We start from the raw sequence: 20,665 nt of genomic DNA on the forward strand, positions 1-20,665 counted from the left end.
TCAATAACACAGAAAAATTTTTTACATCGTTGCTCTGCAAATACAGCACAGTAACTTCAAATTCATAAAACTTTCCAAGATTCTATGGACTATTCAAAATGTAAGCCACACAAAATGTGTATTTTCAGTATTGTAAAATTTTAAAATATGCAAAATAGTCTTAGATATATAGAGAGAGACATATAGAGATATAGATATATAATCACACTATTGGTCATTAACATGGAATAAACTATCCAAGATTTTTGAACTGCTGAAATAAAGAAAATTAATTGTTTTAAAATAGTGTATAACCCTTTAACATTTACGCATACAGTATTACTTTCAGAAGGCACCACTTGTTTTCTCATGAGTTATTTAGGAGATCATTCTCAAACTCAGGAGTTGACTACGCAGTCTCTTCATTGCCATCTTCATGTCCTTGTTCCTCAATGTGTAGATAATAGGATTCAGAATGGGTGTAATCATAAAGTCCAAAATGGCAAGAAATTTATCCACTGACACGGTGGGAAATGGCCACACATAAACAAAAATGCATGGTCCAAAGAACAAAATCACCACAGTGACGTGAGCTGACAGAGTAGAAAAGGCCTTAGACAAACCACCACGTATGGAACGTTTCCATACAGTGACCAGGATGAAGATATAGGAGATAAGCAATGAGAAGAAGGTGCCCATGGAAATGAACCCACTGATGGCAATAACCATGAATTCCATTCTGTAGGTGTCTGTGCAGGCAAGTCTGATAAACCAAGGAAGGTCACAGTAAAAACTATCTATTTCATTAGGACCACAAAAAGGCAAATGGACAACAAAAGCTAACTGGGCCACTGAATGAATGAAGCCAATAGCCCAAGCACCAGACAGAAGTAAAATGCACATCTGCGGACTCATGATAGTCAGATAGTGGAGGGGCTTACATATGGCCACATATCTGTCTAAGGCCATGGCGACGAGCAGCACCATCTCAGATCCACCCAGGACATGAAGGACAAATATCTGGATGACACATCCCTGAAAGGATATGGTTTTGTGCCCTGAGTGCAGATCAGATATCATCTTGGGAACCGTTAAGGTAGAAAGACATAAATCAATAAATGAGAGATTGGCTAAAAGGAAGTACATGGGGGAATGTAAGTAAGGGTCAAAGGTCACTGTAAACACCACAAGGAGGTTTCCAAAAACAATTGTTACATAAAACACTGTACAGAAAGTAAGGAGAAAATGCTGCACTGGTCTATAGGTAGAAAGTCCCAAGAATACAAATTGAGACACTTCAGAGTAATTTGCTTCATACATTGGCTTTGCCTGGTGAACCTAAAAGACCAAACCAAAATAATGAAGAAAGAATTTATCAAAAATTATTATTTAAAAAACAGATATGAGCTTTCATTATATCTTGTTTTAAGAAGAAATCTTCAGTAACAGCCATAAGGTGTTTTTTTTTAAAAAACATCATTTAAAAAACAAAACTTTTAAACATTAACATTTTTTTTAAATCATGTATTAATTTATCCATTCAGCTAATATACATAAAGAGGATAACATAATAATCCTATTGAGGATCTACCATATGCCTGGTACTATGTCAAGTTTTGAGGTAAAATACTGATCTTGGCTTCAGGAGGTTTACAGGCTAATGGTGGAACTAGAATTTAATAGCTTTAAATACAGATAGAATTCTGATAATAGATTTAAAGGAAATGAACAGACTACCATAAGAACAATGTGACTCATTCAAATGGCGATTGTTCAGATTCTGCTTAACAAGGAGTTAATACTGAAAAGTAGAGTCCAGACTATGGAAACACCATGTGCAAAGATCATGAGATAGGAATGTTAGCAGGGCAAGAGAATGAACAATTGAAATCAGGCTGGAGCAATAGGCCAGACAGGATGGAAGCTTGTATCCATGAATTGAACTTTGCGTTATATCCTAAGAGCAACAGAAAATTACTGGGGATTTTAAGGAGTAGCTTGATATATTTCTGCTGTCAAACAGTAACCAAAGCTTCAATGTAAAGAATTGAATGAAAAGCCTAAAGTAAACTTAGTGACCTCTCAGGAGATTAATGAAGAATAATATATCAGTGTGGACAAGGTGAATTATTCAATCAACAGTGTTGACACAAGGAGATGAAACCTGGAAAAATGTAGGTTTTTGCCTTTCAACATGAACTCAAGGAAATTTTTAATGGATATTTAAATGTTAAGAAAAAAAACAAAAGAAATATATAAATACCTAGACATTAAGATGGAAAACTGATTTTTTTTTTTTTTTTTTTTTTGGAGAGGGAGGGAGGAGGGGCAGACAGAGAGGGAGGAAGAGAATCTTAAGCAGGCTTTATGCCCAGTGTGGAGCCCAATGCAGGACTAGATTTCACAACCCTGAGACCATGACCTGAGCTGAAATCAAGAGTCAGACACTTAACCGACTGAGCCACCCAGGCACCCGTGGAAAACTCTTTCTTAACATCCTTCATTAACAAAACAAAGAGGAAATAGTTGACAGTAATCAAGACATTAAAATCAAAATCATATTATATGTAGCTATGCATATAGAAAGATAGTGTATACAGATATACACATTGATTTTATATGAAGATAGAAGCACTATAAAAATAAAAGTAAAAACACTGTGGAAAATATCAGACAGATGATAAACATTTTTAATATGAAGTTACTTTGGGGCATCTGGGTGGCTCAGTCGTTAAGCGTCTGCCTTCGGCTCAGGTCATGATCCCAGCTCCTGGGATCGAGCCCCGCATCGGGCTCCCTGCTCAGCAGGAAGCCTGCTTCTCCCTCTCCCGCTCCCCCTGCTTGTGTTCCCTCTCTTGCTGTGTCTCTCTCTGTCAAATAAATAAATAAAATCTTTTTTAAAAAATTAAAAAAATATATGAAATTACTTCTTCCAAATACATTCCAAAAATGTAATATACCAATTTTAAAATGAATAAAACATGAAAACTATTAACAAAAACAAAATGCCTATTAGTCATAATCATATGAAAAGTAAAACACTCAGTAATCAGTTAAATGTAAATAAGATTACACCAGAGTACCATTTTGTTCTAACAAATTGTCTCAGTTTTTAAAATATTGATGATTTATCATGGATGATGCTGTGAGGAATCAGATACACTCATTAATAGTGCTTTCTATTATTTAGAATTTAGTTTTTCCATATTTAACCACCTAAATTTAATATATTCACATTTCTCTTTATAAATTATAGATTTTGTGTTATTTTTTAAACTTTCTCCAAATAATGATTAGCCACCAACTACATTTTAAATGCATTTATTGCATTTGTGGTTACATAAATGCATATATTTGGCAAGTCATTGAATTGTATATTTAAAAATTAGTGAATTTCATTCTGTATAAATTATATAGCAATAAAATTGATTTTAAAATTAAAAAAAGATTAAAAATAGAAATACCATATGATCCAACAATTCCAGTACTGGGTATTTACCCATAGGAAACAAAAACATCTATTCAAAAAAAATATCTGCACTCCTATGTTTATTGCAGCATTATTTACAAGATATGGAAGCAACCTAAGTGTCCACTGATAGATGAATGGATACAGATGTATCCAATATATATATTAGATTGTATGGATTATATATATATAGAATAGAATATATGGAATATTACTGGAATATGGAATATTACTCAGCCATAATAAAGAATAAGATCTTGTCTTTTGTGATGACTTTGATGGACCTAGAGGGTGTTGTGCTAAATGAAATGAGTCAAGACAGAGAAAGCCAAACACCAAGTGATTTCACTTATATGTGAAATCCAAAAACCAAGACGAACAATTAAAAAAACAGAAACAGACTTACACAGAGAAGAAACTAATGGTTACCAGAGGAGAGGGGGTGGCAGGATGGGCAAAGTACGTGAAGGGGATTAAGAGGTACAATCTTCCTGTTGTAAAATAAGTAAGTCATTAGAATGAAAATACAGCATAGGGAATATAGTCAATAATATTATAATGATGTTTGGTGACAGATGGTAACTACACTTATAATGGTGAGCACTGTGTAATGTATAGAACTGGTGAATCATTATACTGTACACCTGAAACTAGTATAGTATTGTTTATCAACTATACTTCAATAAAACAAACTGCAGAATTCTTTGAAATAACAATAATACATACCAAAAATATTTAATTTTCCTTAATTTATGACCAAGAATCTCATGTCAAGAAAATTTGCTTAATGTTACAATAGATGAATTAAAAAGCTATAGGGTTACCTATTAGCACCATATTTATTTTAAAAATATTGGAAATAACCTAAATGTCCACAATAGAGAATTAAATTATTAATAGTAATTCCTCCTGAGGAGGCATTCAACTTTGTACATTGAAATAAAAGTCTGTACCATGAAAAGATATGAATAATTTTCATTAAATAAAAAGAAATAGTTATAAAATAAAGTGAATAGGAAACCCTAATCCCTAACCCTAATCCTTTGGAGAGGTCTCCGACCAGCAGGATATCAGACACATACCTTAACCCTAACCCTAGATCTGAGAAAAAAAATGAATAGGAAACCCATTTTTAAAACTTACATATCTAGGAAAAAAATGGAAATATGCTTATCTTCAATGCTTATCAATAAATTGTTACTCTCTGGGATTCTGTGCATTTATTAGTTTGAACCATATGGTACTGCTCTTTCTGTAGTTCCAAACATAAATTTTAATGTTACATATTTCAATCTAACATAGTAACTTACTTGTTTCTTACATAATTTTCTAAACTACCTTATCATTAAACAACCAAATCAAACACGGATGCTTATTCCACACCTGAATTAAATAACATGAGTTCCTCCACTTGCACTGCCAACACCAAACTTTTGTCCAGGCCCCACACTACTAACAACCATTCTTTCTTATATCATCATTCCTCTCTTTGCTACCCCACATCACACCCAGGCTCCTGCATGTCGCAAGTCTGCTCTTCCTCAGCAGGAAAGCAGCATAAGTAGGTGGAAGCATCACGATCCCATGGTAGCCAAGAATAGACTTGAGAGGTCAGGCCAGGCAGTAATGGGAATCCTGAGGGCTATGGACATGGACAAAGTATTGTAGCCAAAAGGAAACACTACAGGGGTGGTGCTAGGAGCCACCACAGGAGCAATGAATGGATGGAGAATTTTATAGCTAACAACTAAGATAAAATACAGCAAAATTAAGCAAAGGATAATGGGATAATCACAGAGGTGAATAGCAGTGGACATGACATCTCAAAGGACCTATAATCAACTCCATCTAAAGATTTTGAGCACACAATGTGTGGATATTTTAAAATGTGGATATTCTGGAATATAAAAAAACATACACATTTAGTATGTTCCCAACTGTATAAAATACATAAAAATACTTTAACAACCAACAGAAAAGTCAGTAAAAGGAAAAAAAAGATGAATTTTTTTCTTAGTAGGAAAATTGGGTGTTTTACCCTGTTTTTCTCTTTTTCTTATTTTCCAAATGTCAAAAATTCCTTTATAAATACAAACTGCCTTAATTTGATGCATTTCAATAAGGAGGAAAAATATTGTCATCAATCACAGTATTATATTTGACAGAAAAAAAATCTATACTAACTCCACAAGGAGGAGGTCTCACTTTAAAAAGTGGGAAAGCATGCATACGTAACTAACACCAGGAACAACAACAACACATATGACTGGCCAATAAACACATTTATTGATGTTCAGTCTCATCATCATCAGTGATCATCATCAACCTTCATTGTTTTTTGTTTTACTGATCAAAAGAGAAAGAGAAAGAATTCTCAGTATTATCAAGGTTTCAATATAAAAGTTACTCTTATACATTCATGAAGGGATTATAAATTGATAATATTTATTAGAATTTAAAATGTACAAATCTATTCCTAGTACGCAGCATAGATGTTCATATAATATATATGTATTTACAAATAGATACAGACATGTATACATATAATAGAATGTTGCTGACCCATGTCAATCAGTAGAGAAGGTATTAATCACATTTTAGTACATATATACAATGGAATACTATGAAGCTCTTAAAATCAACTAAATGATTCTACACATACAGATCTTGGAAAGATTTAAATTTTAAGTGAAACACAAGAAAGTGCATAAAATTAATATGAAACTTTGTGTTTGAAAAAAGTTCTCCAAGAATGAATACAAAATATTATAAATCGTAAGTCCTGAAAAGTAAGATAATATGTGGCTTTCACTTCCTGAAGTCTGTATTTCTGTACTGTTTAAATGGTCTAAAACAACTTATATTGCTTTTGACTTAAAAAGTATGATTTTTAAGGGGTGCCTGGGTGGCTCAGTCGGTGAAGCATCCGACTCTCAGTTTCAGCTCAGATCATGATCTCAGGATCCTGAGATCGAGCCCCGAGTGTTGAGTAGGGCTCCGCGCTCAGCAGAGAGTCTGCTTGAGAGAGTCTCTCTCCCTCTGCCCCTCCTCTGCCACACAAGCTGGTGCACATGCACTCTCTCTCAAATAAATAAATCTTTTTAAAAATATGATTTTTAAATACAAAATAAGGGGTTCAAGTTGTGCAGTCTTTCAAATTCAGATTGTAGTGATATCAATATCATTCAAATAAGCATTTAAAAACTGAAATAAAGTCTTACAAATATGTGAACAACTGTATAGTCATGAAGTATCACAACAGTCACTTTAAAAATGTTCTCAGAGATTCATCGCCATGATAAAATCTCATGTGAGCAGTCTATTGCTAGTTTCTAAAAACATATCTATTGTTTAGTTGATGGATACTAGTAAGGAAAGAGATGGTAGGAAGAGGCAAGAAAAGGGAGGAAAGAGAAGGGACAGGAACAAAGAAGAAAAGAAAGTGGAGAGAGGAATAGAAACAAGCAAGGAATACCATAAAGGTTTTAAGAGAGGCAGTTAACATACATATCAGTAGAATATTTCTTGTTTCTTCTGTTGCCTACTCACTGCTTAAAATTCCTCAGTAATTTTTCCTGCTCTCTCAACATCACAGCATTGGCATATAAAACTCTTGGGATCTGTCCACAGCCCATCTCCCCCTCCCCTCACAAACGTCATGTCATGAACTACAAGGACACCCTTTGCACTTTCATGAATGTTCAGGTTTACCCATACTTTTGTTCTGCACTAAATGTATCCTGACTGTTTTCATTTGGCTGACTACCTCTCATTCTAAAAATTCATTCCACCTATGCAACAATTACTCAAGGACGTGTCTCCCTCTCCTCCAGTCTGGATTATATACTCCTCCTCTATGTTTTCACATCATACTTGCAAACTTCTCATAATAGTATAATTTACAATTAAATAGTCTCTCCATCCCCCCTGCTAGGTCTATGAGTTTCTTGAGAGAAGGGACTGTGTCTTAGTCCCAAATCCTGGCCCATGTAAGTGCTGTGAGTTTCGGAAAGATGATGAGTGCTTGGATGGATGTGGACATGCACATGTATATAAATGCATGGGTAACTGATGATAATGGTTTGTGGTAAAGACTTTTATTTTACATCTTATTCCTATTTAAAACTAATGCCAATAGTATAAAAAACAATCACTAATCTAGAAATTGCTGTGAACGTATGGCAGTATAAGGCTATTCACATTAAAACCAATTTCCAACATCCTTTCTAGTCCCTATCCAAATGTAATATAATCAAGACTCAGAAATTTCCCTGTAAATTAAGACCTAATCTAGGCATATGGAGCAATGCATACAACCTGAAATGAAAATTCTCCCTTGGACTGGCACCACTGGGTGTTTAATAAGTGCTTGTTGAATTCAAATGCAGATTTTTAAAAAAGGAAGGAGAGAGAGAGAAACTTTATACAGTTGTTCCATAAATGTGTGCATTACCAGTATGACAAAAACAGCCAATAATTTTAACAGGCTATTGACATATATCATCTCCACTTACCTCGCCAAAATAATTAAAAAAAAAAACAGAAAGCACTATTTTCACTGTTACTGGATCTTTTAAAAAATGTTTCCCTCTCTGATGCTATATGGGTAGTGCTTCTCACAACTGCTCCAGCTCTAACAGTAGTAACTTAACAGCTTTTGGTGACCATTTGATGATTCCATGACCTGAGTCCCCAGGCCATTCATCATGGGAGTTTTAGTTTTAATTCTCATGGCATTGCATTCAGAGAAGGAAAAAGTATCAGAAGTTTGGTTAAATAAGTAAATGGAAAGCAATGTATAATAAAGCAATGTCTAATAAAATATGACAGAAAAAATACCTTCAAGGAAAAGCAGTATCTTCTAACATTTTAATGTCTATAAATTAATTATCATTTAGATCAATACCAGGGAAAAAGGAATAGTTATAAACAAACTCATTAAGAATTATTTAGAATTCTTTTGGAAGCATATTCATGGACTATCCATGGAAACACTGTACCTGCTTTTTACCTCATTTATACAATTACCATCCCCATTTTAGAGATACTAATATTATATACCATGGAGATTAAATATGTTGGCCAAGGTCACTATGCTAGAATCAGATCTAATATTCAAACACAATTATTTTCTGATTTCAACGTACATGAATTTAATCCCTACACTATACTGACTCCTTTTAATATGATTGCTATAATATAAAAATAACTCCCCCTTGGTCTTGGGTATAATCTTTTTAAATATTGTTGATTTTGATTTGCTAATATTTTGTTAGGGATTTTGCATGTGTGTTCATGAAAGATATTGGTCTGTAGTTTTTCTTTCTTGTAACATCTACACCTGCTTTAGGTATAAGAATAATGCTAGCCTCCGAAATAAGTCAGTCAGAGAAAGACAAACACCATATGATTTCATTCATATGTGGAATTTAAGAAACAAAACGGATGAACATAGGGGAAGGGGGAAAAAAAAAAGAGGGAGACAAACCATAAGATACTCTTAAAGATAGGGAACAAATAGGGTTGATGGAGGGAGGTGGGCTGGGGATGAGCTAAATGGGTGATGGGCATTAAGGAGGGCACTTATTGTGATGTGCACTGGGTGTTATATGTAAGTGACGAATCACCGAATTCTACTCTTGAACCAATATTACACTCTATGTTAACTAACTAGAATTTAAATAAAAACTTGAAACAAAACAAAATAAAAAACACTAGGGAGGTATATATGATGATGGTAACGGTAGTAGCAGTAATAAATGATAATAAAAATAATAAATAATTAGCACTTATTAAGTTAAAGAAAAGAATAATGCTAGCCTCATAAAGTGAATTAGGAAGTGTTCACTTTGTTTCTATTTCCTGGAAGAAATTGTAGAGAATTAATATCATTTCTTCCATGAATGTTTGGTAAAATTCACCAGTGAAACCAATTGGGCCAGTTGCATTTTTTGAAAGTTATTAATTATTGATTCATGTTTCTCATTACATATAGGCCTCTCATATTATCTATTTCTACATTATGTAGGTTTTGATAGTTTGTGTTTTTTAAGGAATTAATTGGTCCATTTCATCTAAGGTATCAAATTCATGGGTTTAAGGTTGTTCATAATATTTCCTTATTCTTTTAGTATCCAATGATTAGTACTGACCCCTCTTTTATTTCTAATATTGGTATTTGTGTCTCCTCTCTTTTTCCCTTGGTTGCCATGGCTGGAAGTTTATTACTTTTATTGATTTTTTCAAAGAACCACCTTTTTGTGGTTGAGCTTTTCTATTGTTTTTCTGCTTTAAATTTTATTGATTTCTGCTCTAATATTTATGTCTTTTTTTTCACTTGTTTTAGGCTTAACTTGTTCTTTTTTTTCAGTTTTCTAAGGTGTAAGCTTAAATTACTGAGTTTGGATCTTTATCCTTTTCTAATATATGAATTCAATGCTATAAATTTCCCTCGAAATACTTCTCTCATTGTGTCCCACAAAATTTGATAAATTGTAGCTTCATTCTCATGTAGTTCAAAGCATTTTTAATATCTTTTGAGACTTCTTCTTTGATCCATGTGTGATTTAGAAGTGTATTGCTTAATCTCCAAATATATTAGAATGTTACAGCTATATTTCTGTTGATTTTTAGTTTAGTTCCAATGTGAGAACATACTTGGTATGCTTTCTACTCTTTTAAATTTGTTAAGGTATATTTTATGACCCAGAATGTGGTCTATCTTGCTGAACATTCCATATGAACTGGAAAAGAATGTGTATTCTGCTATTGTTGGATGAAGTGGTCTATAAATGTAAATTAGATCAAGCTGACTGATGGTACTTTTGAGAGCAACTATGTGCTTACTAAATTTCTGCCTTCTGGATGTATTGGTTATTGAATACAGAGAGTTGAAGTCTCTAACTATAATAGTGGATTTGTCTATTCCTCCTTGGATTTATATCAGGTTTTGCCTCATGTATTTTCATGCTCTGTTATTAGGTGCATGCACACTAAGGAATGTTATGTCTTTTCGAAGAATGAACACTTTCAGTTTCTTTCTCTGAGAAAGGTTCTCCCCCCTACACTTTTGGGGGATAATTTTGCTAAACGTACTAAGTTAGTTTTTTTTTAACATGATAAATATTTCACTTCACTCTTTCTAACTACATGGCTTATGACAAGAAGTCTGATATAATTCTTATCTTTGTTCCACTATAAATAATGTGTTTACCCCTCTTTGGATTCCTTCAATTTCTCTTTTCTTTTGTTTTCTATAGTTTGAATATAATATACCTATGTGTAGACTTTTTTCTTCTTTCTTTTTTTTTCATATTGATCATTACTTTTGGAAAATTCTCAAGCCATTATTATTTCAAATATGTCTTCTGCTCCTTTTTCTCTTTCCTTTCCTCTGGAATTCCAATTATACATATGTCCTTTTATTATTGTCCCCCATTCTTGAATATTCTGCATGAATTATTTTTTGTCATTCTTAGAATTTCTCTCTGTTTACATTAACAATCTGTTCTTGCATATAGTCTACTTTTCCCATTAGAACCCTTTATGTGTTATTTATAGTTATTTTAAATTCCTTATCCAATAATTCCAAAATATGTCATATCTGCCTCAGGTTCTGATGATTGCTTTGTCTCAAGAATGCATTTCTATTACTTTTTATTGTGCCTTGAAATAAAACTGAGTTTAAAACATTCTTATTTCTTTGCCATCTCTAATATGCATTTAATGAAAGTTTCTTTTGAAATTGTATCCAACTTTGTTAACCATACTCAGTGGGAAGAGATTTTTCCTAAAACGCTTTAGTAAGGTATTTTTGCACAGAACATGTATCTATTCTATTTTAATGCTTTCTCACCAACCCTCTGTTCTAGAGCTATAATCTCATTTTCACACTAAAAAGAAACCAACCTGGCTGGATAAAACATAATATGTTACATGTTTTTCAAGTGATAATTTAACATTTACGTATCTCTAGTTGACTAAGATCAGCACTTTCAGAACTGAGTGATATCAAACATTTCTTTTTCACCCTGACCCACAAATACTTTATTACCAAAATGTCATGTCTACACATATTCAGTCCTGTCTTGCTTGCCATTAAATTATGTCAAATGATCTGTTTTAATGGTTGTTAGGACACTATGTTAATCAGCTCAAGTTGCAATAAGAAAAGTAACATAGACCAAAAAAAAAATTATATCAAATGATGTTGGGGATATTCCTGAAGTCTACTTCACACCCAGAAATCAAGGTTCCAAACTAAGAAATATTGATGTAACCCATCAAAGTATACTGCATATACTTGATGAGCTGTGATTACCCAAGAGATATTGCATAATCATTACGTTTGTTAATTTCACAGATATTGATTATACATTATACATTACTTTTTACTGTACAGATAACTGGAGGTAAATTAGAGAGCAAAATAAATACTCATGTCTTTGAGGATTTAGTAGTGAAAGACAGAAAATACTCAATATGCACTAATCAATAAACATAATAAATAACCACATGTTTATGTTAGAAGCTGATCTGCACAGTGGGGGTCAAAAAAGAAGAAGTAGAGCAGAGTAAAAGTGAAAATGAGTACCCAGGGTCAGGCTGATTGCAGTATTAAATTGAATGGTCAGCATAGGAAAGACATCTTTGAGTAGGTAATATTTAAAGAAAGACTTAAAGAAATTGAGGGGTTTATACATAAGGACAACTAGGGGAATTATGTGTCAGTTAGAAGGGCAACTATTGCAAAAGCCATAAGGTTATAGCATAAAGCATGATTAACATGTTCTAGGAACAGTAAGGAATTTAAGGTGGGTAGAGTAAATAAGGGACAGAGTAGTAGGAGATCAATCAAAGGAATAAACAGGGATCAGGTCATGTAGTACCTTACAGAAATGTACGAGGACTTGGCTTTGAATGGATCTGCTATAGGTATCCTCAAACAGAATTTTTCAATTTTCACTATAGTTGTTCATTAAATGAGCAGAACAAAGGCCAATAAGAAATTATAAATGGCTCTCATAGCATGATCCCACACAATATTCTTTGTTCCACTGGTATTTTCTACCATTTTTTTCTTCATTCTTCACAGTATAGTGTCTAGGAGCACAGGTTCTCTGAGTCAGGCTTCCTCACTTTGAAATCTAGGTCTACCGCTTAACAGCTTTGTGATCTTGAGGAAACTATTTACATTCAGACAAAAAATAAAAATAAAATAAGTTTAAATGATGAATCACATGTGAATACCCAAAGACTATGTATATTAGTTACTATTACTCTAAAATTACAGTTGTTTTCTATTTTTATGTGCTTCAGGAATATTTTAGATCTCACTTGTTATGTAGGCTTCTCTGAATTACAAATCCAAATTATTCCCTCTTTTACCTAAAGAAACTAGAAAAATAAGAACAAAGCCCATGGTGTGTAGAAGGAAGAAAACAAAGATGAGAGCTGAAATAAATGACATAGAACTAAAAAAAAAAAAGAAAGAAAGAAAGAAAGGAAATTAGTGAAACCAAGAGCTTGTTCTTTGAAAAGATGAACAAAATTGATAAATCATTACCCACTCATCAAAAGAAAAGGACCCAAATAAATAAAATCAGATATGAAAGTAAAGTAACAACAGACACCACATAAATATAAAGGATTATAAAATTAATATACCAACAAACTAGAAATTTAGAAGAAGTGGATAAATTCCTAGAAACACACAATCTTCCAAAACTGAACCAGAAAGAAATAGAAAATCTCAACAGCCACCAGCATTATTCACAAAACCAGGATAAACAATACAAATCAATGATAAGTAATGAAATTAAATCAGAAAAAAAAGCTACCAAAAAATAAAATTCCAGGAACACATGGATTCACAGGTGAATTCTGCCTAACATTTGAAGAAAAGTTAATACTTATTCACCTCAAACTATTCCAAAAACAGAAGCGGAAGAAAAGCGTCCAAATATATTTGAGGCCAAAATTACCTTGATACCAAACCCAGAAAAAGACACCATAAAAAAAGAAAACTACAGGCAAATATCCCTGATGAATACAGATACAAAAATCTTCAACAAAATATTACAAATTATATCTAGCAATATATGAAGAAGATCATTCAACACGATCAAGTGGGATTTATTCTGGGGATACAAGGGTGGTTTGATATTCATATATCAATGAACATCATATGCCACATCAACAACAAAAAGGATAAAAATCATATGACCATCTCAATAGATACAAAAAAAGCATTTGACAAAATTCAACATCCGTTCATGATAAAAACTCTCAACAAAATGGGATTAGATGAAATATACCCCAACATAATAAAGGCCATATATGAAAAACTCACAGCTAACATCATACTCAATGGTAAAATATGGAGAGCTTTTCCTCTAAGATCAGGAACAAGACAAGGATGTCCACTTTCACCACTTTCATTCAATATAGTACTGAAAGTCCTAGACACAGCAATCAGACAAGAAAAAGAAATAAGCATCCATATGGGTAAAGAAGAAGTAAACTATCACTATTTGCAGAAGACATGATACTATACATATAAAATCCTAAAGACTCCACAAAAAAACCACAGCAAGTAATAAATGAATTCAGTAAAATGGCAGGATACAAAATTAATACCTAGAAATTGGTAGTGTTTCTATACACCAATAATTAAGTAGCAGAAAGAGAAATTTTAAAAACCAGATCATTTGGGGGGCCTAGGTGGCTCAGTCGTTGGGCGTCTGCCTTCGGCTTGGGTCATGATCCCGGGGCCCTGGGATCGAGCCCCGCATCGGGCTCCTGGCTCGGTGGGGAGCCTGCTTCTCCCTCTCCCTCTGCCTCTGTCCCTGCTCATGCTCTCTCTCTCTCTCTCTGTATCTCTGTGTCTCAAATGAATAAATAAAATCTTGGGAAAAAAAAAAAACAGATCATTTACAATTGCACCAAAAAGAATAAATTACCTGGGAATAAACTTAACCAAAGACGTGAAAGACCTGTACTCCAAAAACTATAAAACTGAGGAAAGAAACTGAAGATGACACAAACAAATGGAAAGATATTCCATGCTCAGGGATTAAGAATTAATATTTTTAAAATGTTCATATTACCCAAGTCAATCTACAGATTCAATGCAATCCCTATCAAAATACCACCAGCATTACTCACAAAACTAGGACAATTAATATAAAAATTCTACGGATCACAGAAGACCCTGAATAGTTAAGCAATCCTGAGAAAGAAGAACAAAGCTGGAGGTATCATATTCCCAGATTTCAAAATATACTACAAAGCTGGAGTAATCAAAACAGTATGGTATTGGCACAAAAACAGACACGTTGATGAGTGAAACAGAACAAAGAGCCCAGAGCAAACGCACACTTACATGACCAATTAATCTATGACAAAGGAGGCAAGAGTATACAATGGGGAAAAGACAGTCTCTTCAATAAATGGTGCTGGGAAAACCAGACAGCTGTGTGCAGAAAATAAGAGTGGGGACCACTTTCTTACGCCCTACACAAAAAATAAACTCAACATGGATTAAAGAATTAAATGTGAGACCTGAAACCATAAAAATCCTAGAACACAGGCAATAATTTCTCTGACATCAGCCATAGCAACGTTTTTCTAGATACATCTCCTCAGGCAAGGAAAGCAAAAGCAAAAGTATTGGGATTACACCAAAATAAAAAGCTTTTGCACAGTGAAGGAAACCGTCAACAAAACAAAAAGACAATCTACTGAATAGGAGAAGATATTTGCAAGTGATATATCCAGTAAGGGTTTAATATCCAAAATATATAAAGAACTCCTACAACTCAACACCAAAAAAAAAATAACTCAATTAAAAAATGGGCAGAAGACCTGAATAGACATTATTCCAAAGAAGGCATACAGATGGCCAACAGACACATGAAAAGATGCTCAACATCACTAATCATCAGGGAAATGCAAATCAAAACTACAATGAGCTATTACCTCATACCTGTTGGAATAGCTAGAATAAAAAAGACAAGAAATACCAAGTATTGGCAATGATATAGAGAAAAAGGAACCCTTGTACACTGTTGGTAGGAATATAAATTGGTACAGCCACTGTGAAGGTTCCTCAAAACATTAAAAACAGAAATATCATATGATTCAATAATTCCACTACCGGGTATTTACCTCCCAAAAATGAAAACACCTATTCAAAAAGATATATGCATTCCTAAATTTATCACAGCATTATTTTATAATAGCCAAGATATGGAAGCAACCTAAATGTCTATCAATAGACAAATGGATAAGAAGATGTGACATATATATATATATATATATATATATATATATATATATATAATGGAATATTACTCAGCCATAAAAAAGAATGAGATCTTGCCATTTGTGACACATTTCATGGACCTAGAGGGCATAATGCAAAGTGAAATAAATCTGACTGAGAAAGTCAGATACCATATGATTTCACTTATACATGAAATCTGAAAAACAAAGCAAACAAAAAGCAGAATAAACCTATAAATACAGAAAACCCATAGTTGCTGGGCAGTGGGGGGGCAAAAGGGTGAATGGGAGTGGGAGATACAGTTTCCCAGTTATGGAATGAATGACATGGGTATAAAAGGCACAGCATAGAAAATATAGTCAATGGTACTGTCATAGTGCTGTGTTGTGACAGATGGTAGCTACACTTGTGGTGAGCATAGCATAATATAAAGAGAAATTGAATCACTATATTATACATATGAAACTAATGTAACATTGTGTATCAAATATTCTCAAATAAAAAAAATTAAATAAAAAAATTATTCCCCCCTTCACTCTCTCACAACACTGTATACCTTTTCTTCCACAGAAATTATTTATAATTTTCAGTTATTTATTTCTTTATATAAGTATTTGTTTGAGATCTGATTTTCCCTCAGAACTCTAAGTTCTTGTCTATAGCTCAGTCAACCTAATATTCTCAATGCTAGGACCACTGCCTTGCACATTGTGGGCACATGACAACATTTGCTCTCCTCAGTGACCTCAAAAATATACATTTATGTTGGCTTTTCCTCCTTCCCAGTCTCATCTCCTTTGTTCTGTCATTCTTACCTCCAGAGATTCCCTTCTCACATAAACTAGCTACATACAAGTCTTTTATTCAAGCTCCTCTTTGGGAGAAGGAAATTTAAACTAAGACAGAGTCCAGAGGCAGGAAGCCAAAGGTGAAGTGTTGGAAGGAGACAAAACAATTTCTTATCATGCCTGAGGGAGACACAAAGGACCTACACAAGCAACCATACTGGGCCCTTGATTCTATGGCAGAGGCAAAGACAATCATTGTTATGGATACTTCAGCTAGAAAGAAAGCAAGGAAGGCAAGAGTGAATATCTGTTGTGATGTATAAACTAAATCTAGTACACTATGATCACCATTTTACTTATTGTGCATTTCTTTGTTTACCTGAACTACTTTGGTTGGATACTGTCCAGAAATACACACAAAAAAATAAATATTAAGCTAATACAAGAATCCCATTTTAGATACAAAATATGAGGCTCAGAGTTTGCTACTTGACTAAGTTCCCATAGTTTATAAGAGAGCCAAATTTCAGACTACATTTGCTTGTCTTCAAAACCTGGGCTCTCTGGTTTATACCATTCACTAACCTCTTTCATGCACTATGCTAATAGGGTCCTCACTATTTGAAATTACATTCCTTACTCTCTATGTCTTTGGAGAGTCTACCTATTATTCAACCAAATTTGGCATATTCCATAGTACTTTCACCAATCTGTGCTGCCCATGTTGATCCTTTAATCCTTTGAAATATGTAGCCCTTAATTATACACTACCTTCTGCTGTTCAATGTTTTTATTTATTATTCTAATAGTACATTTTTTAAGGTAAGGGATTTATGTTAAATGTATTTACATCTAGCAGTTCTTCTAAGACACAGTCTTAACTCAGTCTCTTCCTTGGGTAGACTGCTATAAGATGATGGCTAGAAAATAATAGGCACCAAGTAGGTGGTATTCCACCAAAGAAAACTTTGCTTTGAAAACAGGAGGTTAAAGAAATCATAACTTTATATGTCCCAGGCTTCCAGAAGCTGAAGTTAGAAATAAGATAATCCCTAGCAACACAGAAAGTGTCATCTCTTAAGGGCCTACAAAAAGATCATCAAAATAGTACTGTTAAAAACGTGGGAAGTGGAGCCCATCCATAACTATACCACTTAACTCTTCCCTCCTCATTACCCTTGCACAACAATTCTTAGCTCATAGATGTCTTGACCTTGTTTATAATTATATTAATCAGGCTGGGGTTTTCAGTGTTTTATTCTCATTATAATTGAACAGGAGCCCCATTGCCTAGAAGCTGGAGAAATATACAAGTACAATTTTAAAGCCATTGAAATTCTTAATCTGGTTGGCTATCCAAACTACTTGAGACCAAAACCAAAAACAAACATAAGATGGTATTTTTCAAATTTTGGTAAGAAAAACAACTTAGACTCAGTTTTAGTTGCCTTAATAATTTCTAGTTTTCTTTCAAACAAGCAGTTGCTACAAAAGACAATAAAGCCAAATAAAAGAACAAAGTTTTTAATTGCCTTTATTTTACTTCATAGAAGCCCACCTGAATTTAGGTGGTCAGCACAAACTGAGAATTATGAGCAGTCTGCTGATCAGGGACCCCAATGCCACTAGCCTATTGCTCTTTACGCTGTCAGTCCAGGAGAAGACCCAAGCCAGCATTCAAGAAAATTTCTATTTGTGTAAGTAAATTCCTTTTTGTGCAATAATTACTTACTCCAAATTATAATTCTTTTTGAGTCAGTGATCTTAGAATAGCCCTTTCTAACATAATCCACATTCTGATTTAAGACATGAATGTCTTCATCTTTTTCCCAACATCCCCTATGATATATACATGTGGATGCCTTTTTAATTAGGCAACAACTCATTTGCATACATAATTATTTAAACTTCACCTCCTTCCTCCACTGTGAACATTAATGAATAATATAAATCCAATGGGCATTGTTCAAGTTTTTAGTCTTTTTGAGTGTGTGCATGTGTTTTAACTCTCATACCTGAGCTCATGCTGTTTTGGTTACTTGGCTTGCTCCTATCAGGCAGTTATTCAAATTTTCATCATCACTCTCATGCAATGTGGCTAGTCCATTGGCCAGGAAACATTTTAGCACCTCTCCAGTCAGCTGTGGAGAGTGACATGTGTCTCAGGATTATGATGTACTATTATAACATTGTCCCCACAGTAGCTTTCTTATGTCCAGGATGAGCAGAATGATCATTCAGTTCCAATAAAAATATTTTGAGATATCTGTGGTGGTTGATTAAAATCCCCATTAAGTGAATTTCTCAATATGACCAAGAGGTATTACTTTCATCCTCTATCAAATCATATTTTGCCCAGTCCTTTGAAATCACTTCCATCTGCCTGATTGGACCCCTTCAGGTAGATGATATATCCAAGTGCCCTTTGCTACATATATGCTCATCTTCCAAGGTGAAAGTCTCTGAGACTTTCTACTCTTTTAGCTTTACCTAGGGATAGGTGAGCAAGATTTAATGAGGTAACTACTCCCTTCTCCCTCAAATAACAATATTAAAACCTCTCTCAGTTGACTAGATTGACCCCCTCCTCTACTGTTGTCTTCTCTTATTGGTAGAGCTGAAACACAAGATTCATTTACTCCCTAGAATACCTACATAGAATGTTTCATATACAGGGATAGTGACTATGAAGTCTATACTTGGTAAATGCTTGGAACCTGTGTAGAGTCTCCCATTACTCAGGACTAGTGAAATGTCTATTTAGCAAAAGTTCTCTAACCATAAGAAGGAAAGGAAATAAATAGAAGATCATACTGAGATACGCTGTATCATAGCCACTCTTTCTTGATGAGCTTATGAATGGGGTTGAGATGACGATATATGACTCGGCTCCAGTCCATATTCGAAGTTATTTTAGTGTAGTTGCCATATTTTAAAATGTTTATACACTCCAGATTATATAATATTCACACAATGCAACCTAAATAGTTTATTTACTGGTTTGTCTATGGTTTCCATTCCTTAAACACAGCCAATTATACTTTAATGTAGAGATGTTTCTAGGCTATGTCTCAAGACACCACCTTCCTTTATCTATCTGATCTTCAGCCAAGCTGACCAGTGGATTCACATCACTGACACTATCCACATAGTTAATGTCAAGCCCAACAATCCTCTTTGTACCTCATTGTTTTTCTACATTTGCTTTCCAATCTCCAAGCATCCATCCTTAAACTATGAAAAGAACACTTAAAAATGTACCTTTTCTTTTGAACAAAAAAAGAGGTATGTTTTAAATAAATTTTCTCTTAATTTCTCTTTATTTTTCTAAAAGCAATCATTAACATTGAATGAAAGATATTTAAGCATAAATTGATTTTAAATAAATTGGAAGTTAAAGTACATTTCTATATCTTATATATTCAAACAAGACTCCTCCAATTATATATATATGGACATGTGTACATATAATTATCTAATTGCATGAAAAGAAAACTGAAACAGCCCCACCAAAATGTGAACAGATTTTTTTGTGTGTGGTTAAAAAAAAATAAGAAGAAAATGCAGATAGAGGCAGACTATCATATTTTTTTCTCAAACCTCTAAAGTGTTGGATTCTTGATCAATAATACCGAATTTACATAATACTTTATAAATGAAAATAAAGAGGTAGGCTTCCATTATTGTTTTGTTATTTAAAAGAATATTAATGACGCTGACATTAAATGTTAAACTTAGAACATTGTTCATGTAACCACAAAAATTCTTGAGACTTCAAAATGTTTTTCTACTCTCCGTTAAAACTCACAAAACCAGCAATTCAAGACTGGCTATTCTGTCATAGGTGCAGCTGGTGCACATCAGTAACCTGCTCACTTCCCTCTGCTGTCTTCTCTGACCACTCACCTAAATCATCTGGCTTCTAAAAGGACTAGAACTAAATGGCAACTTAGTTCTAAAATAATGTTTTTCTTTAAAAAAAAAAAAAAAAGGTAGCCAAAGAAATGCTTTATAACTGTACTTAATTTCCATCACTGGAAATGTTATGATTGTACTGACCGGGTCTGGCTTTGACCTTGACGAAAGGCACACTTTCAGGTGATATTCTCAATTCAGAGAGACTCAGAAATTAAGAGGTCCCGA

At 33.7% G+C, this 20,665-nt stretch overlaps 1 protein-coding gene across 1 annotated transcript; it reads right to left on the reverse strand.

Moving 5' to 3' along the window:
- Positions 1–357: 357 nt before the first annotated feature.
- LOC116640693 (olfactory receptor 4F6-like) lies at positions 358–1,299 on the reverse strand. Its single transcript, XM_032417847.1, has one exon. It carries the CDS (start codon positions 1,297–1,299, stop codon positions 358–360), a length of 942 nt encoding a protein of 313 aa, XP_032273738.1.
- Positions 1,300–20,665: the final 19,366 nt, after the last annotated feature.

This window comes from Phoca vitulina, unplaced genomic scaffold (genome assembly GCF_004348235.1).
Source record: "Phoca vitulina isolate PV1807 unplaced genomic scaffold, GSC_HSeal_1.0 scaffold20, whole genome shotgun sequence".
Classification (NCBI taxonomy): domain Eukaryota; kingdom Metazoa; phylum Chordata; class Mammalia; order Carnivora; family Phocidae; genus Phoca; species Phoca vitulina.

Bases quoted from the DNA above. Each gene is read 5' to 3' on its own strand.
- LOC116640693 (XM_032417847.1), bottom strand. From the start codon at position 1,299: ATGTATGAAGCAAATTACTCTGAAGTGTCTCAATTTGTATTCTTGGGA.